Genomic DNA, 22,494 nt, shown 5'->3' with positions numbered 1-22,494 from the left:
CCTCCTCCTTCCCTCTCCTGAGCTTTAGCTACTTGGCCATCACCCCTTCCTCTCTGTAGCAGCCCTTCATTATGAGGGATGGGATGTCACCAGCCTTGGTTTCTAATTCGCCCCCCCCCCCTTTAAAAGTTTGTACATCATTAACCAAAGCCACGAAGATGAACGTAACCAGCCCAAGCCCCGTAACTTCCACCTAGCAAACAGGGAATTACTCCTTCCCAGAATGCCCTGCGTCCCACCTGCAAACCATTGCAAAAGATGCGGTGATGAGGTTGAGCTGCTCCCGCATAGCTCGACTGAGAGGTAAAGGCCCGAGCTTTTTACAAACAGCTCTCTGTCCGGGAGGCCCAGAGGTCAGGCTAACCAGGGAACCTCACGGAGCACAAGTCTCCAAAACGCAGTGCCAGGCAGGTTTTGTTTCAGCCCAAAAGGGCCTATTTTTGTGCATGCTTAAAAGCCTCTTTGTTTGGAAACAGTTTTGCTCTTAAGCTCCGCGATTAGAAAAGCCTGAGAGAAAGATTTCCTTGTGCACAGCTCAGCTGTTGGGCTGCCTGGCGAAGGCCTGGCAGCTTACCCCGGGAGCACAGAGAACTCTGGACACGCTCTTCAGGGAAAGGATCCCCTGCTTTCAAGCTTCCCTCTCTACTGCCGCTTGATGGGCCTCGTTTCTGGGTCTCTGACAAAGCCCCATGGCTCCGAGAGTGAGCGTGACGAAGTGTTGGTGTCAGTCTGTGATTGTGTGGCAGGGCTGAGAGAAGGATCAGTGGACTGTGCATTGCTAAGGAGAAGTGGAGGTGGCTCTCTGGTATGTAACTGTGGGTTGCACCATTTAATGCTGACTCAAAGTCACAGGTACCTACAGCAATTCTAGTCCCCTCCCCTCCACCCTGTCGCAGGTGGGTTGGGCGATTACGAAAGGATGCCCATGAGGCTCCAGTAAGAGACTGGGAGGGAGGAGACCTGTGTTTTCTCCCTAGGTCTGCCAGAGACTTGCTGTGTAATATGGGACAAGTCGTGCTTTGTGCTAGGGGTCCTTAATTTGTAAAATGGGGGTCGTACTGTCAGAGCCAGCTTTGTACTCCTGTGGGTAGCACACTGGACTGGGTCAGACAGGGTCCTGCCGCAGTCTTGTTCAGAGGAGGGCAGATTAGATAACTACAACAGACCCTTTTGGCCTTAAAACCCATGTGGTCACAGGGGGTATGTCTAGACTACAGGCTTTTGTCGACAGAAATTTGTCGACAGATACCGCCGACAAAGCTTCTGTCGACAAAGAGTGTCTAGACTGCATCCAGTTCTGTCGAGAAAGCAGGCCGCTTTGTCGACATGACAGTGTAGACGCAAAGGACAGTGTAGCTGCAATAACACCTTCTGTCAACAGAACTCTGTCGACAAAAGGCATTATTCCTCATAGAATGAGGTTTACAGCCGTTGACAAAACTGCTGAGTTCTGTCAATGTTGTCAACAGAACTCAGCAGCAGTGTAGACGCAAGTATAGTTTTGTCGACAAAAGTCTGTAGTCTAGACACACCCAGGGGGATTAAGGCTAAATTCATGAACTGGTGACCAGAGACCCACATAAAAAGTCTTGGCCCCATCTGAACCCTATTCTGGGAAGTTGAGTGATGTACAGGCCTTGGACTGGCCCTCTACATGCAGTAAATTTCACCCTAATATCTGTAAAGCATTTTGAGATCCTTGCATAAAAGTAGCAAGTATTTTAAAGAATTTGCAATAATTCTGCTCATCCCAAAATACCATGAATCCTCACTACTAACACAGATGATACTTCTTATGGCCCTTGGTCTCTTCGTCAGGTCATAGGCCTTCTTGTAGAAGCACATGGATTTGGAAGGCAGAGTTTCAGCCATTTATACTAGCCTTCCATCCACTCATAAGTCGATGCCTGGACCAACCTTCCTTACTTAACACAAACAGCCATGTGCGGGGAACTGACTCTTTTCTCACCAGATAACACAGGTACCTTATGCCCCGAGTAGCTGAAGGTTATCTATTGGCTTTAACAGGCACAATGCTGCGTAGGTGTTACGTATTTTCACAGGCACTGTGGACTTAATGGTCCCCGCACAAGTAAAGTCTCCCTGGTAACTCTTTATGATGAGTGCATCAGAAGCTGTTCAACAACCAGCAGGGCCAATGGACAATCAAGAGTGCTTAAGGATGGTAAGACCATTATGGAGAAACTAAATGACCATTCTCTGCATTGGTCTTCATGGCTGAGGACATGCAGGAGATTCCCAAACCTAAGCCATTCTTTTTAGGCGACAAATCTGAGGAACTTTCCCAGATTGAAGTGTCAATAGAGAAGGTTTTGGAACAAACTGAAACCAAACAGGAATAAATATCACCTGGGCCGTGAGCAGGGTTCTGTGAAATTACAGAACGGCTAGCTGTAGCCTATAATCATGTAAATCAGCTTCGGTATCAAATGACGGGAGGTAGCTAATGTGATGCCAATTTTTTAAAAAGGGCTCCACAGGTGATCCTGGCAATTACAGGCCTGTAAACCTGACGTTAGTACCGGGAAAACTGATAGAAATTATAGTAAAGAACATAACTGTCAGACACAAAAATGAACATAATTTGTGGGGGAAGAGTGGACATTGTTTTTGTAAAGGGAAATCTTGCCTCACTAATCTACTAGAATTCTTAGAGGGGGCGGTCAACACGCCTGAGGACAAAGGGGATCCAGTGGCTCTCGTGTACTTAGATTTTCAGAAAGCCTTTGATTAGGTCCCTCACCAAAGGCTCTAAATCGGGGTGGACAATAATTATTGAGGGGTGGGGGAGTTATTTGAAGAATTTGGTAAGTGGTCACGGGCCACACTCTTCTACGATAATGAAGGTGGTTCAGGGTCTGTGATGGAGGTAGGCTGCAGAAGAGAGTTTGGAGCAGAGAAGTGGGGTACAGGAGGGAGCACTGGCGAAGGAAATGATTCTGGCCTGGGGAGGTGTGTAGGAAGAGATGCAGGGTCAGGGAGGGAGCTATGACCAGGGGCAGGAGTGCATGATGGAGGGTTTGGGTTGTGATCAAGGGCACTGACATTGGGAGAGGGAGAGGGTGGGCTGCCAGGTGCAGGCTCTGGCTGGGAGATGCTTACATGAGCAGCTCCCGGCCAGCAGCTCAGCAGGACCCTCAGGCAGGCTCCCTGCCTGCTGTGCCCCCCCACCACTCGAAGCAGCCAGCTGCTGTGTCCATGTGCATCTCTGTGCCACATGACCCTGGGAAGGGGGGGTGGGAGACGTCACACACTTCCTTTCTGGCCAATGGGAGCTGCGAGATTGTGCTGGGGGTGGGAGCAGTGCAACTAAACGAAACGACTAAGAATGGGGGATGAGGTCTATAAAATCATGACAGGTGTGGAGAAAAAAAATAACGAAGTGCTATTTACCTCTCCTCATAACACAAGAATTAGGGGTCATCAAAGGAAATGAATAGGCAGCAGGTTTAAAACCAACAAAAGGAAGTATTTTTTTCTCTCCGCACAACACACAGTTAACCCATGGAACTCCTTGCCAGAGGATGCTGTGAAGGTCAAGACTTTAACAGGGTTCAAAAAAGAACTAGATAAATTCATGGAGGTTAGGTTCATCAATGACTATTAGCCAGAATGGGAAGGACTGGTTTCCCTAGCCTCTGTTTGTCAGAAGCTGGGAATGGGTGACAGGGGAGGGAATCACTTGATGATTCCCTATTTGGTTCATTCTCTCTGGTGCACCTGGCATTGGCCACTGCTGGAACACTAGACACTTGGCTAGATGGACCTTTAGTTTGACCCACTGTGGCTGTTCTTATGAAGATGGTTATCACCTTCTGGCTCTGTACCTAAGCATTCTTAGCACAGGGAAGCGGAGTTCCTGACACCTCTGTTTTAAATCAAAGTTAAAGGCTGACTACCTCCGGCAGAAGGAAGAGGATGGGCTGCCTGGGATATGTTTTCTTGATGAAAATCCACACACCCTGTGGCTCTGCAGAGATCAGAGGCTGGAGTGTTAAGCTGCGTTGCATTTGTCAAAGACATGCCCTTTGAGAGAGACATAAAGACCAGCCATTTTTGATGAGAAAAGCACTTTGCAATGCCTGCATTTTGAAAATAGGGTAAGAGGAGAAACAAGAGTCATCCTGGGAGATTTAGAGCCTAAGTCTGACCCCAAAAATGGGTCTATAATCTAGTCTTGCTCCTGGCACCAGACTTTAAAGTGGAACCTAGGAACAGCAAACAGAGTTGCTTCTCTGCGTGTTTGCAGGTCAAGGGATAGTTGTTCCCAGTCTGAATATGAAAGACGTGCAGAGAATGACACTGAGCAGGCACAGGCCACCTGGGAAGAGGTTTATCATGGAGAGGTGCAGCTCCTAGCCTGGCTGCCTGCTCAAAACAAGGGATGTTAGATATCGGGTAACTGAATCGTCGAGTAACCGCATGAATTCTAATTGGTTACTCAACTATTTCTATAGCCCCCAGGGGCGGGGCCGGCAGCCAGTGCACGCCGGCCCCATTCCCAGGGAGCCCCCTGGCACCCGACACGTCTGCCTCTGTATCGGAGACAGCAGCGTGGGGTGCCAGGAAGGAGCTGGTTCACAAAGGGAGCCAGTTTAAAAACCAGCTCCCTGTGCAGACTGGCTGCCTGCCGCCCCATGCTGCTGCCTCTGATACAGAGGCAGCAGCACGGGTGGCAACAGCCCCTGTCCGTGGGAGGGTCTGAACTCCCCGCGGACAGAGGCTGCTCTGCATCCCACGGAGCTGTCTCTGTCCGCAGTGAGCCTGGTTCCTCCGTGGACAGAGGCTGCTCTGGCAGCAGCCCTAAATGGATGGAGCCTGGGCTGTATTGGAGCCTGGTAGTGTTGGAAATAGAGAGACATAACCTGAAACAGTAGCTGCATCTTTGTAGTTGCCTTTCTTTCTGCATTTGTCGCTCCTCCCCCGAGGGGTAGGCTTTAACAACCACTGAACGTTAAACGGATGCAAGTTACTGTACTCTGCCTTGCAGAGTCCCTTTCTGAGTGACCTACACCAGACAAATTTTACACCAGAACATTTGGCCCAGAGACTTCCAAGGTTACTGTCCTCAACTACAGGCTCAGCTCTGTTTGACTTTCCTAATTTAACTGATGAGGCTGGGTTGACTCATTTGGCGATGTCTAAACAGAACAAATTCTTCACATGCTTCCAACTTTCTCTCTCCTGGACACAAGTCTTCAGCAAACTGCTGGACTCACTTCTCTTTAATTGTACTTTGTTTCAGTTCCATATAAGTAAGTAAACCAACAACAGAGCAAGACGAGAGTAAAGGCTGCATGAAAATGTGTATGCTCAAACATTCTCCCAGAATAACACAGCCTCAGTCCTGGAGACCAGGATAAATAAAAGTTATTTTTGTAAGAGGCCTATCTCTAGCAAGGCAATGGGCAGGAACTGTAAGTGTGTGTCTAAAATCAGGACAAATTGGATAGTTGTTGGGTTTTTTTTCCAATTGACAGATACTCAATAGATCCATGATAAATGTTTACAGCATGCACTGTACTTTAACATGCTATGGATGGTCTGTAAAGCGAATTGAGCATCTCGGGTAGTATTCCGGTATTTGCTATTTGCAGATACCATGGCAAGGATGTTCAATTATGGGTCTCTTATCATTCAACACAAAAATCCATATTTATAACTCTAAATAAAAGGGTCCTGTTATTTCTTTTCAGTAGGGCCAAGAGCCCACAGATCCCATAAACTGAGCACCCTGTCAAACTTTTTACACTCATTTAGACTACAATCAGAGAACGTGGCAAAGAAAAATGAGCTAGACCTGAAGAGTGCCGAGATCTAGATTGTGTGTGTGTGTGTGTGTGTGTGTGTGTTTGTTTTTCATGTGCTGCACATACGGGGGATGGCAGCAAGGTTTCCAAATGGAAAATATTTCATCGATAAATATCGCCCCCATCTGCAATTTCAAAACAGAAAGCCAACAGTTGTGTACGTTGGCCTGCTCGAAGAAGCCCATTCTGACATCTGTGAAAGTATATTGTGTGTCAACACCCTCCCTATGTTCCCAGCCAAAGAAGGGGAAACTGCTGCCAACAGTGAACTTTTCATTTATCAAAACAGCATTATTAACAAGTGGTCTCTCTCTGCGTCTCCATTTAACGAGGGGCCTGGGATTACACAGGGCAGAGAAATGGGGCGGGGATGTGTGTAAGTAACCTTCAGTGGTGGAAATCATGACCCTTATGGTAAGGTATGAAATATCTGGGGTTACATCTTGCACCCATATGCATGCACATAGTGCCACTGAAATGTACACAGCTCCTGGAATGAGTAAATTGAGCAGGATTTGACCCTTTACTGTCTAAATAATGTGCACTAGCTTCCTACTCGGACTTTCATTTCTAGGCAGACTTATCTCCATTCCCTGCCGTTGGGATTTTTGGCTTAAAAATGAATGGCCCAAAATACCTAATGGGACCAGGCAACTGGAGTTGTGGTGCTTGGTGCTTAGCAGATGGTGCACAGCCCCTCATGGAGGCAGGGTCTTAGGACCTTAAATATTAGATTAAGCTGCTATTCATTTTATTCATTGCAAGAAACCCCACAACTAAGAGAGGAAGGCAGCTCTGGTGTGGCTCTCAGGAGCTCAGCTCTGTCATGGAGTTCCTGTGTCACGGGTGAATCGCTATCTCCACTTCCCATCTGCAAAATGAATACAGCGATACTTCCTTTTGTCTGGTCTGGAGGCAGGCTCTTAGCCGGAAGGCCTGTCTCTAGTCTATGTTTGTAGAGGATTTAGCGCTGCTAGGCCTTGAACTCAGCTGAGATTTCTCAGCACTGCTGCATTAAGAAATACTGAGCGTGTGCAGAAAACCTTACAATCGGTTCCAGGAGCTAACCCCGCTGCGGCTCTGCCTTTTAAATATATAAGTGCAAATATATAAGTGCAAAGTACTTCTCTGAGGTAGTGATAGAAATGTTGCCGTGTTAGTCTGGGGTAGTTGAAGCAAAATGCAGGACAATGTAGCACTTTAAAGACTAACAAGATGGTTTATTAGATGATGAGCTTTCGTGGGCCAGACCCACTTCCTCAGATCAAATAGTGGAAGAAAGTAGTCACAACCATATATACCAAAGGATACAATTAAAAAAAATTAACAAATATGAAAAGGACAAATCACATTGCAGAACAGAAGGGGGATGCGGGGGGGGTGGGAAGGGGAGGAAGGAAGGTAAGTGTCTGTGAATTGCTGATATTAAAGGTAGGGAGAGTGGGATGTTTGTGAGTTAATGGTATTACAGGTGATAATTAGTCTCTGAGGTAGACACTAATGCAAATGCACAACTACACAAAGGGGAATAAGTGGTCAGCGGGTAGTATTGGTGAAAAGATTATAGTGGATCCCAAACTGAATATGTGTTGTTAATGCAATGAACTTGCAAAAAAGGCTAAGATCTTTCTGGGGCATATTAACAGGAGTGTCGTACATCAGACATAGGAGGTAATCCCCCACTCAGCAGTGAATAAACTGGAGGGAGTCCAGATGAGCACAACAAAGGTTTAAAACCACCTGGGATATAAGGAAAGATGAAGACTGAGGGGGCAATCTGATAACATTCAACTATGTTAATGGCTGTTATAAAGAGGACCATGGTCAATTGTTCTCCAAATCCACTGACGGCAGGACAAAAAGTAACAGGCTTAATCTACAGCCAGAGAGATTTAGATTAGCTATTAGGAAAAACTATAAGGACAGCTAACCTGGAAGAGCCTTGTAAGGAAGGCTGTGGAATTCCCATCACTGGAGGTGTCTAAGAACCATGTCAGAGATGGTGTAGGTGTATTGGTCCTACCTCAGTGCAGGGGTGGGCACTGAAAGCCTCTGAAAGCCCCTTCAACTCTACATTTCTATGATAGCAAAGTTCTGTCCCATAAAGATATCTCACTGTGCCGCCTGTGGCTAGGGAAGAATGGTAAACCCCTAAGCAGAACTGTAAAACAATCCCTATTCATACATCCAACTGTGACGTGCCAAGAATTTTGCTGAATGAAACCCTGGGGACAAAATGGCTAGCTGTGATGTTTATGACAGGAGAACATCAAAATGGGAGGCACAATCCTGCTCTCCCTATGCACAACAGTCTTACGTGGGAAGCAGTGAGGCTTGGGTGGGCGAGCGAGGCAAGCAGGGAGACCGCACATTAATAAAGGCATTTTGACTCCTACTCTGATATTAGGGCTTGGGTAGAACCAGATCATGACACAGGAACTCCAGCTTGTGGAGTGTGGGGGATTTGCCAAAATCACACTAGCTTCAAAGGAGATCAGTATCATTGCTCCCATTTTACACAGGGGGAAACAGAGGCACGAAGAGCTGAAATTTCTTGCCCCACATCAAACAGAGGTCAATGGCAGAGCCAGAAATAGAATCTAGATAACTGGAGTCCCTGTCCAATCTCTGGCCACTCAGCCATTTTGTTTCCTGTGTATATAAAACTAGACTGGAAGATTTACCCGACGTGGCTCAGGTCCTTAACTCAATTTATTTTTGTTTTTCGGAAAATAAAATGGGGGGGCTAGGCCGGAGGGGTTCAGGATGCAAGCAGCCTAGGGGAGAGAGGACCACCTCAGCCCTCTCTCAGTGCAGCAGCTTGAGGCCAGGTGAGAAGCACCTCAATGGCTGCTGCAGGTACAGCTGGGGGAGGGGTGCATGTCCTCCGGATGAGGCAGGTCCAGGTTCATCTGCCCCCAGCACGCCCCAGCCAGAGTGAGGAATGCAACAGCCTGTGCTGTCCCCTGGGGAAACAGCCAGAAATGTTCCTGTAAGAATCGGAGTGGGGAGCAGCTTCAGCCCCCTCTTCCCTCCCTATAGGGCGCCGGGGGGGGGGGGGGTGGGAAGGGAGGCTCAGGGCTGGGGCAGTCCTGGATGGAGGAGGCACCCCTTCCCAGCCAGTCCCTTTCACTTGCACGGTGAATCCATCTATTTTCTGTATAGTTTTATGAGAAGCAATCTCATTCCAGGTACATCCCGTTTTCCTGGCACAACCAAACCCAGCCCTTGGTTTACGTTATAATAAGAGGAAGCTGCATACTGAATTTGGTGGTCCTACCTCTTACTGTTTAGGAGTTCTCGAACAGACAGACACCCAGACAAACTCTCTCAAATATGTGAATTATTTTAAGGACACTCTTTTGAGTCCTGGTTCTTGGCACTGTTATTTCAGTGAAGGAAAAAAATTGCTCCAACCCAGAGCCCCAATTCAGGAAAACACATAAGCACATGCCTAACTCTCACTGACTTCAATGGGATTCAAGCGCAGGTTTAGATTAAGTGCTGTCCTAAATCAGGGCTCCAGGGAGAACAGATGGATGCAGAAGGAAGCGGGTTTTTTCATTCTCCACTGATGAAACAGTAGCTGCGACAGAAGAACAGAAGTCTCTACAGCTGAAAAATTCATGAGGAAACACTTCTCCAGCGGGAAAGTAGCAGTGAAGACAGAATTCCCCCACCTTGCCTCACTTCCACCTTGCCTCACTTCCCTTGCCTCACTTCCCTGTAATTAGGGCATTCCCTCCTCCGCACCTCTTGTAAAGAACTCACAGGCACGTTATACTTGATTGTTCCTTTGCTGCTCAGAACGTTCCTGCTCTTTGGGGGATAAACCTTAGAGCCTACCACTCCAAAAGCATAGGTTGGTATTTCATTCGAGGGAAAATCTCCCTTGTTTGTTAGCAATCTAGGATCTATGAGACACAGGAGAGCCCAGGTGGAGGGGCAAAACAGGGCAGGGATTGTAGATACACATTAGCAAGTTCATTACTGTAAATCACTGTAACACCAGAATGAGGATTTTGGTGTCCTTAGGTGTGCGCATACACATCGATACTTTCATAGGCAGTGGCGTTTAAGGGAAAGAGGATAATCCTACCTTCTTACCCGGCGATCGAATTAAAATGAAACGGTTTTTCCTTTTCAAGAGTGCACGCAGATCCTGGCACCTGTCATAGCTCTCCAGTTCCACTGTTTCTAAACACTTCTGTTCTTCCTGCAGATCACGGGGGGAGAGAGGGGGCGAGGGAGAGAAGAGGGGAAGGAAACATTTATCTGTAACGTTATACCTCTAAATCAAATGCATACCAATAATGTCTGCATTTTCATCCCACCTTTAAGTGATCCCAGTGTTGGTTCTCCTTTAAAACAATCCATGTGCAATTATAGTTACATGGGGAGCCAGCCTCCAGAGATCAGACAACACCTCATGGAAGAAAATCCGCTGCCCTGTAGGCTACAGGTCAATCAGTAAAGGCGCTAACTCAGGGGAGTCTTGCTGCTCTGAGCAGACATGACAAAACTTTGCATTTCACTAATGCTTTCTATTGGGATCTCAAAGCACTTCATAAGCCTTAACTTAACCTCACAGTCCTCTAGTGAGTTAGGGAAATGTTATCCCTGTTCTACCCATGGGGAAACTGAGGCACAGACCATGACTACTCATGATCACACAGAGACGGAGTTTGGCAGAACAGGGACAAGAACCTAGATCTCCAGGATCTCTTGTGCTACGAGCTCATTTCACTCTTCCTCTCGATAAGACCAAAGTCAGTGGTGGCCGTAGCCTATTTTTAACTTCCACGTTTAAGCACATTTTTTCCTGTCTGCACGTTTGGTCTGTCAAAAACGGAATCATTTTCTTACAAACAAAGCAGCACTATCGATGCCAGTGCCTCGTTAGGGGCCTATCTATCCCCAGGGTAATGCAACTGAAGTCAGTGATTATTTCAAGCAGATGAACTTGACCCATTCTTCCTAATGGCATAGCTAAAATTTCATGCACACAGTGCCACAGTTCAACCTAGTCACATAGAAACAGCATCGTTTTCAACTGGTCCATTTGGTAGGGAATGCAGCATCACATAGAGGGGATATTATTATTGCTTATACCACAGTGTCATACAGGGACCCAAATGCCTGTTTGGAGGAAGGGATCCCTTCTCTGAAGAGTTCACAGTTAGCTCAGGGTTCATATATATTGATCTTTTCTCACATTACTGTTGCAAATCCTGATGGTACAGAAGTGGAAAACAGGGTAGCAAACCAGGACAGCCACAGGAGGGAGAGAAGCAACACAGAGGTCTCTTGGCCCTGGTCTACACTAGGAAGTTATTTCGAAATAACTCTCCTTATTTTGAAATAACAAACGGAACAGCTACACTACGAAGCCCGTTATTTTGAAAGGGGGCTGGTTATTTCGAAATAACAACTCCTGCTTTCCTTGGGGAATAAGCTTATTTCAAAATAGTTATTTCAGGAGCTATTATTTCAAAATAATTTCCTAGTGTAGACATGCCCTCAGATGCGAACCAAGCGGTCTTCTACTTGGACATGGGCTTTGGCCATCAACTTCCATGAACTTTACAGAAGGTGGGGATCCGGATCTCGACATTGTGGCTCAGGCCTGTCTCTCACTGGTAGGATTGCCAGGTGTCCGGTATTGAACCAGACAGTTCTGTACTTTCACCTCCTGTCTGGTAAAAAAATTCAGAAAATACCAGACACCTAAAATGTCCGGTACTTTCTCATTTCTTCCCAGCCAGGAGGTGAAAATCCCAGGCTGTCTGACTCAATACGGAGGCAGGATGGCAACCCTAGTGCTTACTGGGTTCCGCAGGGGAGCTGTCTAGCTCAGCGCAGGGAGGCAAGATGGCAGGTGGCCGCTGGCAGCCTGTTAAAAAGCCTCACACGTAGTTTTTAAAGGAGCCATGGTGCTTTTTTTGGCTCAACAAACTTTTTTTCTTGGCACGGTTTATTTTGGTTGTTGTGCTTTTTATTTTGGTTGAAGTGCTTTCTATTGGGATCTCAAAGCCTTACTCCACAAGCCTTAACTTAGCCTCACAGCCCTCCAGTGAGTTAGGGAAATGTTATCCCTGTTCTACCCAGGGAGAAACTGAGGCACAGACCACAACTATTCACGATCACAAAGAGACGGAGTTTGGCAGAACAGGGACAAGAACCTAGACCTTGGTATTTTTTCTGAAACCATCTGGCAACCCTAGTCACTGGCCCAAACTAAAACTCCACTAAAACTCACAAATTGCGAGGTTCAGTCTCAGCTCTGCGCTTTATGGCTCAGACCTGCCTCTTCCTCTGGATAGCTAACGCCAGGGGAAAAGTGCAGAGGAGGAGAGGTGGGTGTGGGCTACATGCCCTAGCCAGGAAGCTGCTGAACTCTTAGAAGCAGGGAATAGTCACAAGGAAGTGGGCTGAAGGGAATTTCCTTGGTTTACCATCTGACATTTAAGTCTCTAGGTCAGCTCCGGCAGTGTTGCAATTTCTTTCATTGCTTTGGATTTGCCAGCGAGGCCCTAGCTGAGCTGCAGTGCTGGGGACGAGCAACGCGAAGGGGCCAGGACCTAGTTCAGGTTTGGATTTTTAAAATTCAAGTAACATTTTTCCCTTTTTTGAACAGAGGAGAAGAGTGCAAGGGGAGAACGGGGAGCGCATGCCTCTGGGTCTGGTGTGCAGCGCGACCCTGCTCCCGCTCACACTGAAACCAACTCACTCCAAATGTGCAGGGTCAAGTCAGTGCTTAATTTGTTATGAAAGAGGTGCTGAGGATCCAGCAATTTTTTGTACATTCACAACTAGTGCAGCAAGCCCAGTGGTGGCAGGGCCCTGAACGGCCAGGCCCAGAGGTACCAGGGCCCTGAACGGCCAGGCCCAGAGGTGCCGGGGCCCTGAACGGCCAGGCCCAGAGGTGCCGGGGCCCTGAATGGCCAGGCCCAGAGGTGCCAGGGCTCAGCCCTGGCACTCAGTAGAAGCACTCGTGCAAGCCCTGCTGTCTGTGTGGCAGGCGGCATGCACTCTGACGGGGCTCGTGCTGCCTTTCCTTGCCGTATAATTACAAATGTGTACGGGATGGAAATAGAATGTTTCAGAAACCCTATAAGCCAGGAAATGCCCGAGGAGAATGAGGTCACACACATGTGCCTTTATGCTGGGTGATCCCAGCTCGGTTGTTAGGGGACAGCTGCCCACATCATAAAATTGCCACCCAGTCAGTCGCCTCTGTGGTGGGTGAAGACCGGGGTGGATTGGCAGAGCTTTGCAGGGAGGTTTGCTCAAAGAGCCTGTTGGCAATAGGTCTGGGTCTACTGCATGCCAGCCGCTGTGTTCCTGGCATGTCTCTCAGGCCCACGTAAAACTCCTCAAAACTTCCATCCTTCTTTCCTGACTCAAGCGTTTGACAGGCACCCTTCCCCAGACCCCAGAGAAGCCCTTCTCCTTTTTAAAAATGGTTTGTGATGATGAGGATCTGGGGGAGGTGAAGGGAGGGAGTGGAAGGACATGGTAGGTGAGGGACCAGATGCTCACTCTCCTTAAAGCTCTGGAAATATGCTGCTCACTGCAGCATTTAACCCTCACTATTTCCAGCCAGGGAATATGTGGCAATACATCTGCCTCCAGTGCAGTACTGTTGAGATTCACAGAGGACTGCAGGAGGGTTGACTCCCTGTGTACAAGCCCTGTCCTACGACACAGTCCTGATTTCTAGGCCACGCCCTCATGGCGGAGAGGGGATTTCAGAAACTGGCGTTTCCCCAGTAAATTATTATAACGAAAGTTGTATCTTCAGCAATAACTTTAGCTCTGAGTTCTGCAGGCCTGCTCTTATACACAGGACTCGCCAGTCAGTCCCCGCACCTGCTTGGGTTCTGGTCTTCTCTTGTGTCACAGGGAGTTACAATAATCATTTAGATTGTGCTAAGATACAAAGGTTTAATTCAGCAGCTGCCTAAGTGGGCCATCAAGGGTTTCACTTTATATTGTAGCACAGCTGTTTCGGGGGGAGGAGGGGTGAAGAGTCCCATGACATTTCAAATACTCTTCAGTTATCGGTCCAGGAGCATTACACAGAACTGTGGAGAGGTGACAGCAAGATTGTGACTTTTATTCGGTCCTCTTTCTATGTTTTTCTTGACATCTCGTTAAATCACTTTTCTCTGGCTAGGGTTGGGGTATTAATAAAACACCTCAGGCCTGGTTTACACTACAGTGGAAGGTTGAAATAAGATATGTAACTCCAGCTTTGTTAATTACATTTCCGCACCATCCACACACTGGGAGGCTGACGGGAGCAAAACACTTCCATCGGCTTCCCTTACTCCCCACAAAAGGAAGAGTACCGGATACTGGCTGGAGCTGCCCTTAGCGTCTGATGTCCAGGTCCATACTTGATCCACTAAAATCGAATGCCAGAAGATCGATCTTTGGAGTGTTGATCTTCCACATGGAGTAGACATGCCCTTAAAGCCCTGATGCACGAAAGCTAGTATGCATGTGTGTATCTTAAAGCATGAAAACAGACTCATTGATCAGTCAGGTACAGCCTCTTCCCAACTTACAAACCGGTTACGGACCAAACAATTGGTCATAACTCGGTTCGTTCATAAGTTGGACCCCATTGAGTTACACGCGATTGTGCTGTTCGTAAGAGCGGATAATCGGGTACTGCCATTTACGACAGCTTTGGTCGCAGCTGCGAACGGTCATAAGTCGACCGTTCGCAACTCGGGGACCGGCTGTACTAGACTACTGACTGTTTAAGCATGCATGTATCTTTAAGTGCTTTGCTAGATTGGGGCCTTAAATAGAAAACTAGGACCCTTTTGTACATATTAATCTACGTATTCAAAGCACTGTACATGAAAAAATAATGTGGGTACAGCTGGTTGGAAAACTGATGGCTCCTCCCAAAAAAAACCTTTTGAATGTTTGTTGAAAAAACAAAAACTGAAATTGTGTTTAGTTTGGCTGTTGAGAAACCATAACAGTTTGGTTTTATGATATTCCAACATAATAATCAAAACGTTTCTACAAAAGTTGTCCCTTTGCATAACAATTTTCATGAAGCTGACAATGCCATTTCTCCGTTTAAAAATAAATAAATAAAAATAAAGGTGTAGATTGTAAAATCTTGACCAGCGCCAGGTGTGGCTATGCACTAAGTATATGGATATATTGGCTGTAATAATAATTTCCATTTCTGAGGATCTCCAATTAATTTAATTAACTAAGCCTTGAATAGGGAATGCATTACCTCCACTTTACAAGAGGAGAAAATTCAGGCAGAGAAGGTAAGCATTTTACTAAGGTCACACAGAGAGTCTACTGCAGAACCAGAGAGAGAATCCAGGTGACCTGAACTCCAATCCTATTCCTTCCACCCTGGATTACGTTCCATGATACCTTAAATTATATGCATTTAATAACATAACTAACCAACTTTTAAAATGAGTTCCCTTACTTTGGACCAAAAAGGATCAGAGGTAATTTCAAGAGTGAATGATTCTGTCTAATTAGTACTGGGACTGTACCAATGTTGATGTTTAACCTCCTTCTGGGCAGGAGTCCTTGCTCTTCAGATATTCTGCGTAATTCTCTGAGTTTTCATTTTCATTCAGGGGAGGATAAACAGTTCTCTTGAAGCCAGGCAGAACCATTATCTCATAACAACTCTATTCTATTCTCTATAGGCTTTTATACCGTGTTTATCACTGTAGCATGTGAGTGCTATATATGTGTATATATTAGTAGGGCTCGCCAAGTGGCAGCGAACCCCGTTCGCCAGCCGTGCGGTTCTGCGCTGGCTCTTCCGGGTTGTAATCTACTCGCCACGTGTGAGTAGATTACATTATCTGTCAAGCCCTGTATATTAGTATAAGTATGTGTGCAGCCAAAGTTACAGTTGTTGGGTGTGCACCCTACATACTATAAATGCATTTCAGGTACTGCAGGGTAGCATCTCCATCCCTAGAGATTTTTAAGTCCCAGCTTGATAAAGCCCTGGCTGGGATGATTTAGTTGGGGTTGGTCCAGCTTTGGGTAGGGGGCTGGACTTGATGACCTCCTGAGGTCTCTTCCAACCCTATGGGTACGTCTAGACGATGGAGCCATGTAGATTTGTTTGTTCGGCAAAAGGAAATGAAGCCGCGATTTAAATAATCATGGCTTTATTTAAATTTAAATGGCTGCCCCGCTCTGCCGATCAGCTGTTTGTCGGCAGATTGGGGCAGTCTGGACGCTCCCCTGTCGACATGAAAGCCCTTTATCGACCTCCCTGGTAAACCTCATCCTACGAGGCATAACAGGGAGGTCAATAAAGGGCTTTCAGGTCGGTGTGGGAACGTCCAGACTAGCACGCTGAGCCGACAAACAGCTGATCAGCTGTTTGTCGGCTCAGCGCGGCAGCCATTTAAATTTAAATGAAGCCACGATTATTTAAATCGCAGCTTCATTTCCCTCTGCCAATCAGCCTAATCTACATGGCTCCATCAATGGAGCCATGTAGTTTAGACACACCCTATGAGTCTATGATTCTATGATTCTTTAGTTCCTGTAAGGATTAGGCTCTGTGGTAAAGTAGGTGAAGCCAAAATGGAGTATAGGAAATACACCAAACTTCTTACCACATCAACTGAAGGGAATTTGAAGCGTATTAAAAGTTCCAAAGATTTTCACCAACCATCTGCTCAGTGTAATACGATAGCCAATTACAGTTTGCTTTGGATAGACCACTGCCCTTTAAAACAACCCTAAAGCCTGGCTAAGAGATAATGAACATGTGGACTGGCAAGTCCTGACTGCCAAAAATCTTGATCTAAGACGATTTATAGACGATAACCACAAATTATGCTAACACAGTATTTGTGCCAGTCTTATGCTATATTTTGCCAATGATACAATCTGATGTGGCTAGATTTTAAGCTGCTCTTAGCCTTGCCTCCAACTGTGTATGCACTAACTTTGTACACAAGAATGTTTCCATGTTCAGCTTGCAAACTTTGGCACTTGGAAAAACGAGTGTGACATTCAGACCTACAGAGGTAGCAAGAGTTAGGGCCCAGCATTAGAAAACCTAGCCCGCTGCTGACATCTCTTCCTGCAGGGCAAGAGAGGGGTGGGAGGCTGGTAGTAGGATATGGTGCTTTTTGTCTCGTGGACACTAGTTCAAGTCCAGTGAACTGGTGGGACCTAGTCCACTGCTTTATAGATAGCCATGCCCATCCTAAAACCGTGTCCTTGTCAGCAGTCTGAGCAGAGAGGCCTTGGAAGCTGACCTCCCTTCGGGTCAGGCTGGGGACACATCAGGAAGGAATTGTGTGCTTTTGTTGCACAGGCCTGTGAGGAGAAGCCCTCAACTCCGAAGGCCATTAACGCCACCTTTCAAAAGCACAAACAATTCCATTTAGAACAGAGCCAGGGACGCTGCATTCCTCTCTAAGCCTGCAGAGAGGGCTATTGGAAAGGGATGTAGGTCGTCACTGTGGTTCAGGTTGGGCACTAGGAAGCAGAAGAGGCATGTTTAGTTCCCCCAGTGCTGCAGCATTCTTGTGTGACCCTGAGCAAATCATTTCATTTCTCTGGGACTCGGTTCCCTCTCTCAAAAACGGAGAAAATACCACTTCCCTATTTCACAGGGTCACTGTGGAGACCACACATAGGGAGGGCTTCAGAGATAGGGACCATTTTATAAGTGCCTCGCTAAAAATATCCATTTCCTTCAGTACCCCAGCAGTAAATCTGCACAAGCATATGCAGTCTTATTACCCTACCAGAACTTCGCAGCGATTTCCACTATATGTCATTTTAATAGCCTATACCATGACCCAGTATTTACAATAGTGGGACAAGCCAGCTAACCAGCTTACACATGCAATTTATTACAGGATGTTAACACAACCGGCACACTACCAGAAAATAGTGTGCCTGGTTGTTATAAATGTCATTTTCCCTGTGGAGAAAATAAAATACCTCTTTAAATGACTGGGGTTTTTCCTTCCCCTGCATGTCTGTGGAGATTAATCTTACTTCAAAATGCCTCATTCCCTACCGTGAAGATAACCTCAATATATCTAGTTTCTAAAGGTAGCCCCCTTTAAAAGCCTCTGTTTTCCTTATAGCCCTGAATTGGCACGGTTCTGAGCATCTAAAACTTCATCTGGGGTCAACAGGAGTCCGGGGTACTTTGCAACTCTCAGAAGAGGCTCAGCAATTTGTAGAATTGGTCCCATGTCTTGCCACGTGGCTGTAGGCCTAGGGGCTCCCCTCTATACTCAAGCTAATAAACGTATGCCTAACTTCCTAGCTGTCGTCAAGCATTTTATTTTGACTCCTAATTTAAATGCTCAGAAAAGGACATCATGGTGCTGGCAGTTTCAGAGCTACCTGGTAGTTTCCCATCCAGTTGGATTTCCAATGGAAAATGCCCTTTTTGCAAAATCAAAATTCCCCATGAGAAAATTTCGATGTTGCAGAATAATTTTTCTGTTTTCCATCAGGCTCCCCAGCCAAAATGGTGGCTCCCACTCCTCAGCTGCCCTCCTGGAAGGCTCCTGGCAATTTCCCTTTTGGCCCATAAAGAGAGGGCGGGAAGTTGCCAAGAGTCTTCCGGGAGGATGCAGCTAAGCTTGAGAAGAGGCAGAGAATGGAGGTCCTCCGCCTCCAGCCAGCCAAAAAATTCAGATTTGGTTCTCTCAAAAAGGATGTTTTTCAATAAATCCCTTCCTGTAAATATTTTCACATTTTGGAATGTGTCTCCCACCCACCCCGTTTGGGATGAACAGTCTTTTAAAGACATGTCATTTTTTACAGGAGGGGATTTGCATTTCTTGGCCAGGTCTACCCAGGACAAATGGCCTCTAAGGGACAGTGGCGACTAGAGATGTAAAAGACTAGTCGACTATCTGACAAGCAGAAGTGATGTGACTAGTTGCTCCCCCCACCTCCTGCTCAGAGAGAGGCAGCAAGGGGTGGAGAGCAGGAGTCGGTGCTGGGGGGAGCTGGTGGTTCCCCCCAGCACCATCTCTGTGGGGGGCAGGGGAGGTAGAGGCCCAGTGGACGTGGCGGGAGCGGGACTGACGCGGTCCCCGCTTGCGCTGCTTCTGCTGCGATTCTACCTGTGAAATATACAATACCCCCAAATGGGCTCCCTGCCGCACCTCAGCCTTTGAAATGTACAAGAGCCCTACTGGGGTTCTTGTACATTTCAAAAGGAAGCCCCATGCTGACTGCTCTTGCTACATTTCAAAGGCAGAGGCACCCTTATAGACTAATCGAATAGTCGATGGAAATCCCATCAACTATTTGATTAGTCAATTAATCTAAATGTAACATCCCTAGTGATGGCTACTGAAGGCCGCGCCCAGTGGCATTTGACTTGACTGTTTTGTGTTAACCCTTTTCCATCAGGTAACACTGAGGGGGAGGGAAGAGAGAGAACCAAAAGTATGTGTCAGGGTTGCTCTTCCTCAAATCAGCACAATAATGCAACTAGTGAAGTATTTCCCCATTCTGGGGCCCTTGACACAACACATGCAGACTTTGTAGATTCTGTGTTATTATTTTCTTATACTTCTGGACTATCATGGATACAGTCTTGTTGAAGCCCTGCGGGAAAAGACCCTATATTTTCATACATTTATAATCCTCTCTGAATGCAGAGGCAAGGCAGGTTTCATTTGGCTCTTAACTTCTCAGTTGATTGAAAACAATAATAAAATTGAGCCTCGACTGATCACTTTTCACATGCCAGTAATCCCAGGGAAGGGCACAGAAGGGCTCCCAGAAGTAAGGCTGAAGGATCAGTCCTACTCCAGTGCAATTCATTCCTGCTTTGGATCAAATAGAAGGGAAAAGCCAAGTAAAATCTGCCTTGTGCCCGCATTTAAGGATCACTGCAAACACTCACAAAAACACTCCACACCCATGAATGGGTAAGTGAAACCCTGAGGAGCTGGAAACATTGCAGGCCAGATATCAGAAGGCTGCCAAACAGCTGCAAGGCTGTGTCATTCACTTAAGTAGCAGGTGGCAAGTCAGACGGCTGCAATCCAGTTTTATAATTTAAACAGAAAAAAAAAAATCGCTGTCCCACCATCCTGTCCCCTTGCTCCTAAATTGATAAGCTGCTCCGTTTCTTAAAGAACCTATTTTTTTTCCAAATTTGGCAACAGCTTTAGCCGTTTCCTGTCACGGGTGCAAATATTTATAGTATACTCTTAAACTCACCAGCTGTCTCCTCTCTATTACTTTTAACCTTTCAGGGTTTTTCTTGAGAAACTAAATGGAACTGAATGAATTGGAGGAAAGAGACAAACTTCCTGTGTCACCTACAGGCCTGATCCCATGCCACACCATGCAGGGTAGGGCCCTGGTTCAGGAAAGCCTCAGGAGACCATACCTCATCTTCAAACACCAGCAGCTGCGTTTTACATATCAGGATGTACCGATCTTTCCATAATCCCAAGAGCCCTCCGCTGCTTTTCTTTACCCAGCCGGCTTTGTCTGCGGTCGGAGCGCGTTTTGGTTTCTCCGTGACCTCCTCTTTCACACCCTGCAGAGACACCACGGAAAGCAAAGGGAAGGAAGATTAGTGTCGGTTGCACTTCCCACACCCCGTCAGAAGCGACGGATTCCCAAGGGCCTGCGGAGGAGAAGTGCGGGGCTGCCCGCCTCTCGCCCTGAGGCCACTGGCAGGACGTAGGGCCCAGGCCCACGTGAGCTCTTACAATCCCTTTGTTTGAGTTTGGCCAGTCACATGTGTCTCTTACTGGGATTCCCAATCTGGCCAGACACATCGTCTCCTCACCCTTTGCCAATTCTGAAGAAAAAAACTGGGGTCACTCTTCCCCCTCGCAGGGAAAGCCTCTGCACGGGAAAGGACAACTCAGCCAGGGTCCTCTCATGCAGCACCCCGCCAGGGAGGGGCTCGGCAGAATGCACTTCAGAACCAGGCCTGAGGAGTGCTTGCCGTGTTTTGGCCTAGTGGTGTAGCCGCGCCGCTGGGGTTTCCTTACTGCTGCACTCCTGGGCCCCCTTTTAGAGCCCCACGATCGCTGGGGCATCCTGCACCACAGCGTTTGAAAAACATCACCCCCGTCTCGAGTGCGACGGGCGTGCGACTCAGCTCTGCTCCTAAGCCGCTCTGGGAAACCTGGAAAACCTCCTGGGCGTACGCCTGCTCCCACTGACGTCAGCGCCACAACTCCCAGGATCCAGGTCACCGCTACCCCGAGGAAGAGTCTGCCAGGCCCAGTGTTATTCCCACTTGGGCCATTTCTTCGACACACGTGATGCTGTCACCTCTGGGCTGTAAGCCACAGACTCCTGCGCCCCTCTGTAATGCTGGGCAGAGTGTTCTGTGTTATCCACGCTAGGCTGAATTGCACCGAATGACGGGAGGGTAGCAGGGCCTACGGGTTCAGTTCTCTGCACTCTCTTGTCCCTCACACCGACTCAGTCCCTGCATTCACACCAACTTCTGCAGGGTGCTGGTTTTAACTTGAGTGGAAAGGGCTAGCAGGCAAAGGAGGAAGTTTAAAGCAACAGTTCCTTTTCTTTGGGACGTTTATAGCTGTTGCAAGCCAAGTCTTCTGTCTCCCTCCCCCACCCCGTCTTCATCTAACTGTCAACCCTGGCCTCTCCTACAGCCTCTTCTCCCCTTCGCCACCGCTTCCAGACCTCCAGTGCATTGCTGGAGCGGCTTCAAGGACCTGGATCATCCTGAGGGCACCCTCTGCACATGAATCTCCCCCGCCCACAGGGAAAAGGAGGAAGGCCAGTTATCTCCATGGCATCATGGAAGTCCTCCGTGGGGCTGCCCGTTGTCTCTGTGACAGTCCCCAGCAGAATATGCTGCAAAGACAACACAGCATCATAGGGAAGCTGGTGTCAGGCAAATCTCCTTGTCAGTCAGAGTCCTGGCATTGAAACTGTGGAAAGCAGGGGGGGCGGGGTTAAGTCCATGCAAAGGAGCTCAGAGGCGTAGCCATGTTAGTCTGTAACTGAAACAAAATTAAAAACAAGGAATGGTCCTGCCACACCTAAGAAACTAACCAAAAATGCCGATGATATTATGAGCTTTCGTGGGCACAACCCACTTCCTCAGAGGAACGGAGCAAGGGGTCCAGAGGTACAAATAAATAGCAGAAAAACAGGGGAGATGGGGAGGGAAAGGGGAAAAAAACAACAAAACCTTGTCAATTAAAGTGTCCGTGCTAAACGAGACCAATAGGGTGGTCTGTGAGTGCTCGATACTTAGCTTTTGATGTCATTTGGGAGTTGACTATAAGGGCCCGTCCAGTTAACAGCCCATCCTCAGCAAAGGAGCTGAGACTATAGCAGAGGAAAATCAGTGACCAATGTTGGCTGTGCAGCCCTGCTTTGTTTCAGTAACGTGGCACAAACTGGGTGAACCAATCAGTTTCCGTTCTCTAGTCCCTGCTGCTACATTCATCTTCTGGTTTTTGCTCCTTCCCCAGGTTGGTTTTGGTTTCCATCCTCATGATCCACTGGCTAGACAGGCAGATGCTACGGTAGGCGAGTGCAGGCGGCTCCCAGACAGCTGCTGGCTGCAGGGGTTTATCAGACATAGAACTGCTCTGCTCCAGGGCCTGCCTCTGATCTCCCACGCACAAGAGTGGCTTTCCACTGG

At 47.4% G+C, this 22,494-nt stretch overlaps 1 protein-coding gene across 1 annotated transcript in view; it reads right to left on the bottom strand.

Moving 5' to 3' along the window:
- PLEKHO2 (pleckstrin homology domain containing O2) overlaps window positions 1-22,494 on the bottom strand; it is a 57,259-nt gene that overhangs the window by 21,258 nt on the left and 13,507 nt on the right. Inside the window, exons 2-3 of the mRNA XM_075896920.2 lie at window positions 20,242-20,394; window positions 9,931-10,047 (exon numbers count right to left, since the gene is read on the bottom strand). Of these exons, the coding sequence (XP_075753035.1) occupies window positions 9,931-10,047; window positions 20,242-20,394 (270 nt within the window). The remainder of the gene's footprint in view (window positions 1-9,930; window positions 10,048-20,241; window positions 20,395-22,494) is intronic.

This window comes from Pelodiscus sinensis, chromosome 14, assembly GCF_052426305.1.
Source record: "Pelodiscus sinensis isolate ZL-2025 chromosome 14, ASM5242630v1, whole genome shotgun sequence".
NCBI classification, from domain to species: Eukaryota; Metazoa; Chordata; order Testudines; family Trionychidae; genus Pelodiscus; species Pelodiscus sinensis.
Note: the sequence above shows the minus strand (reverse complement) of the source record. Positions and strands in the feature narration are given on the sequence as shown.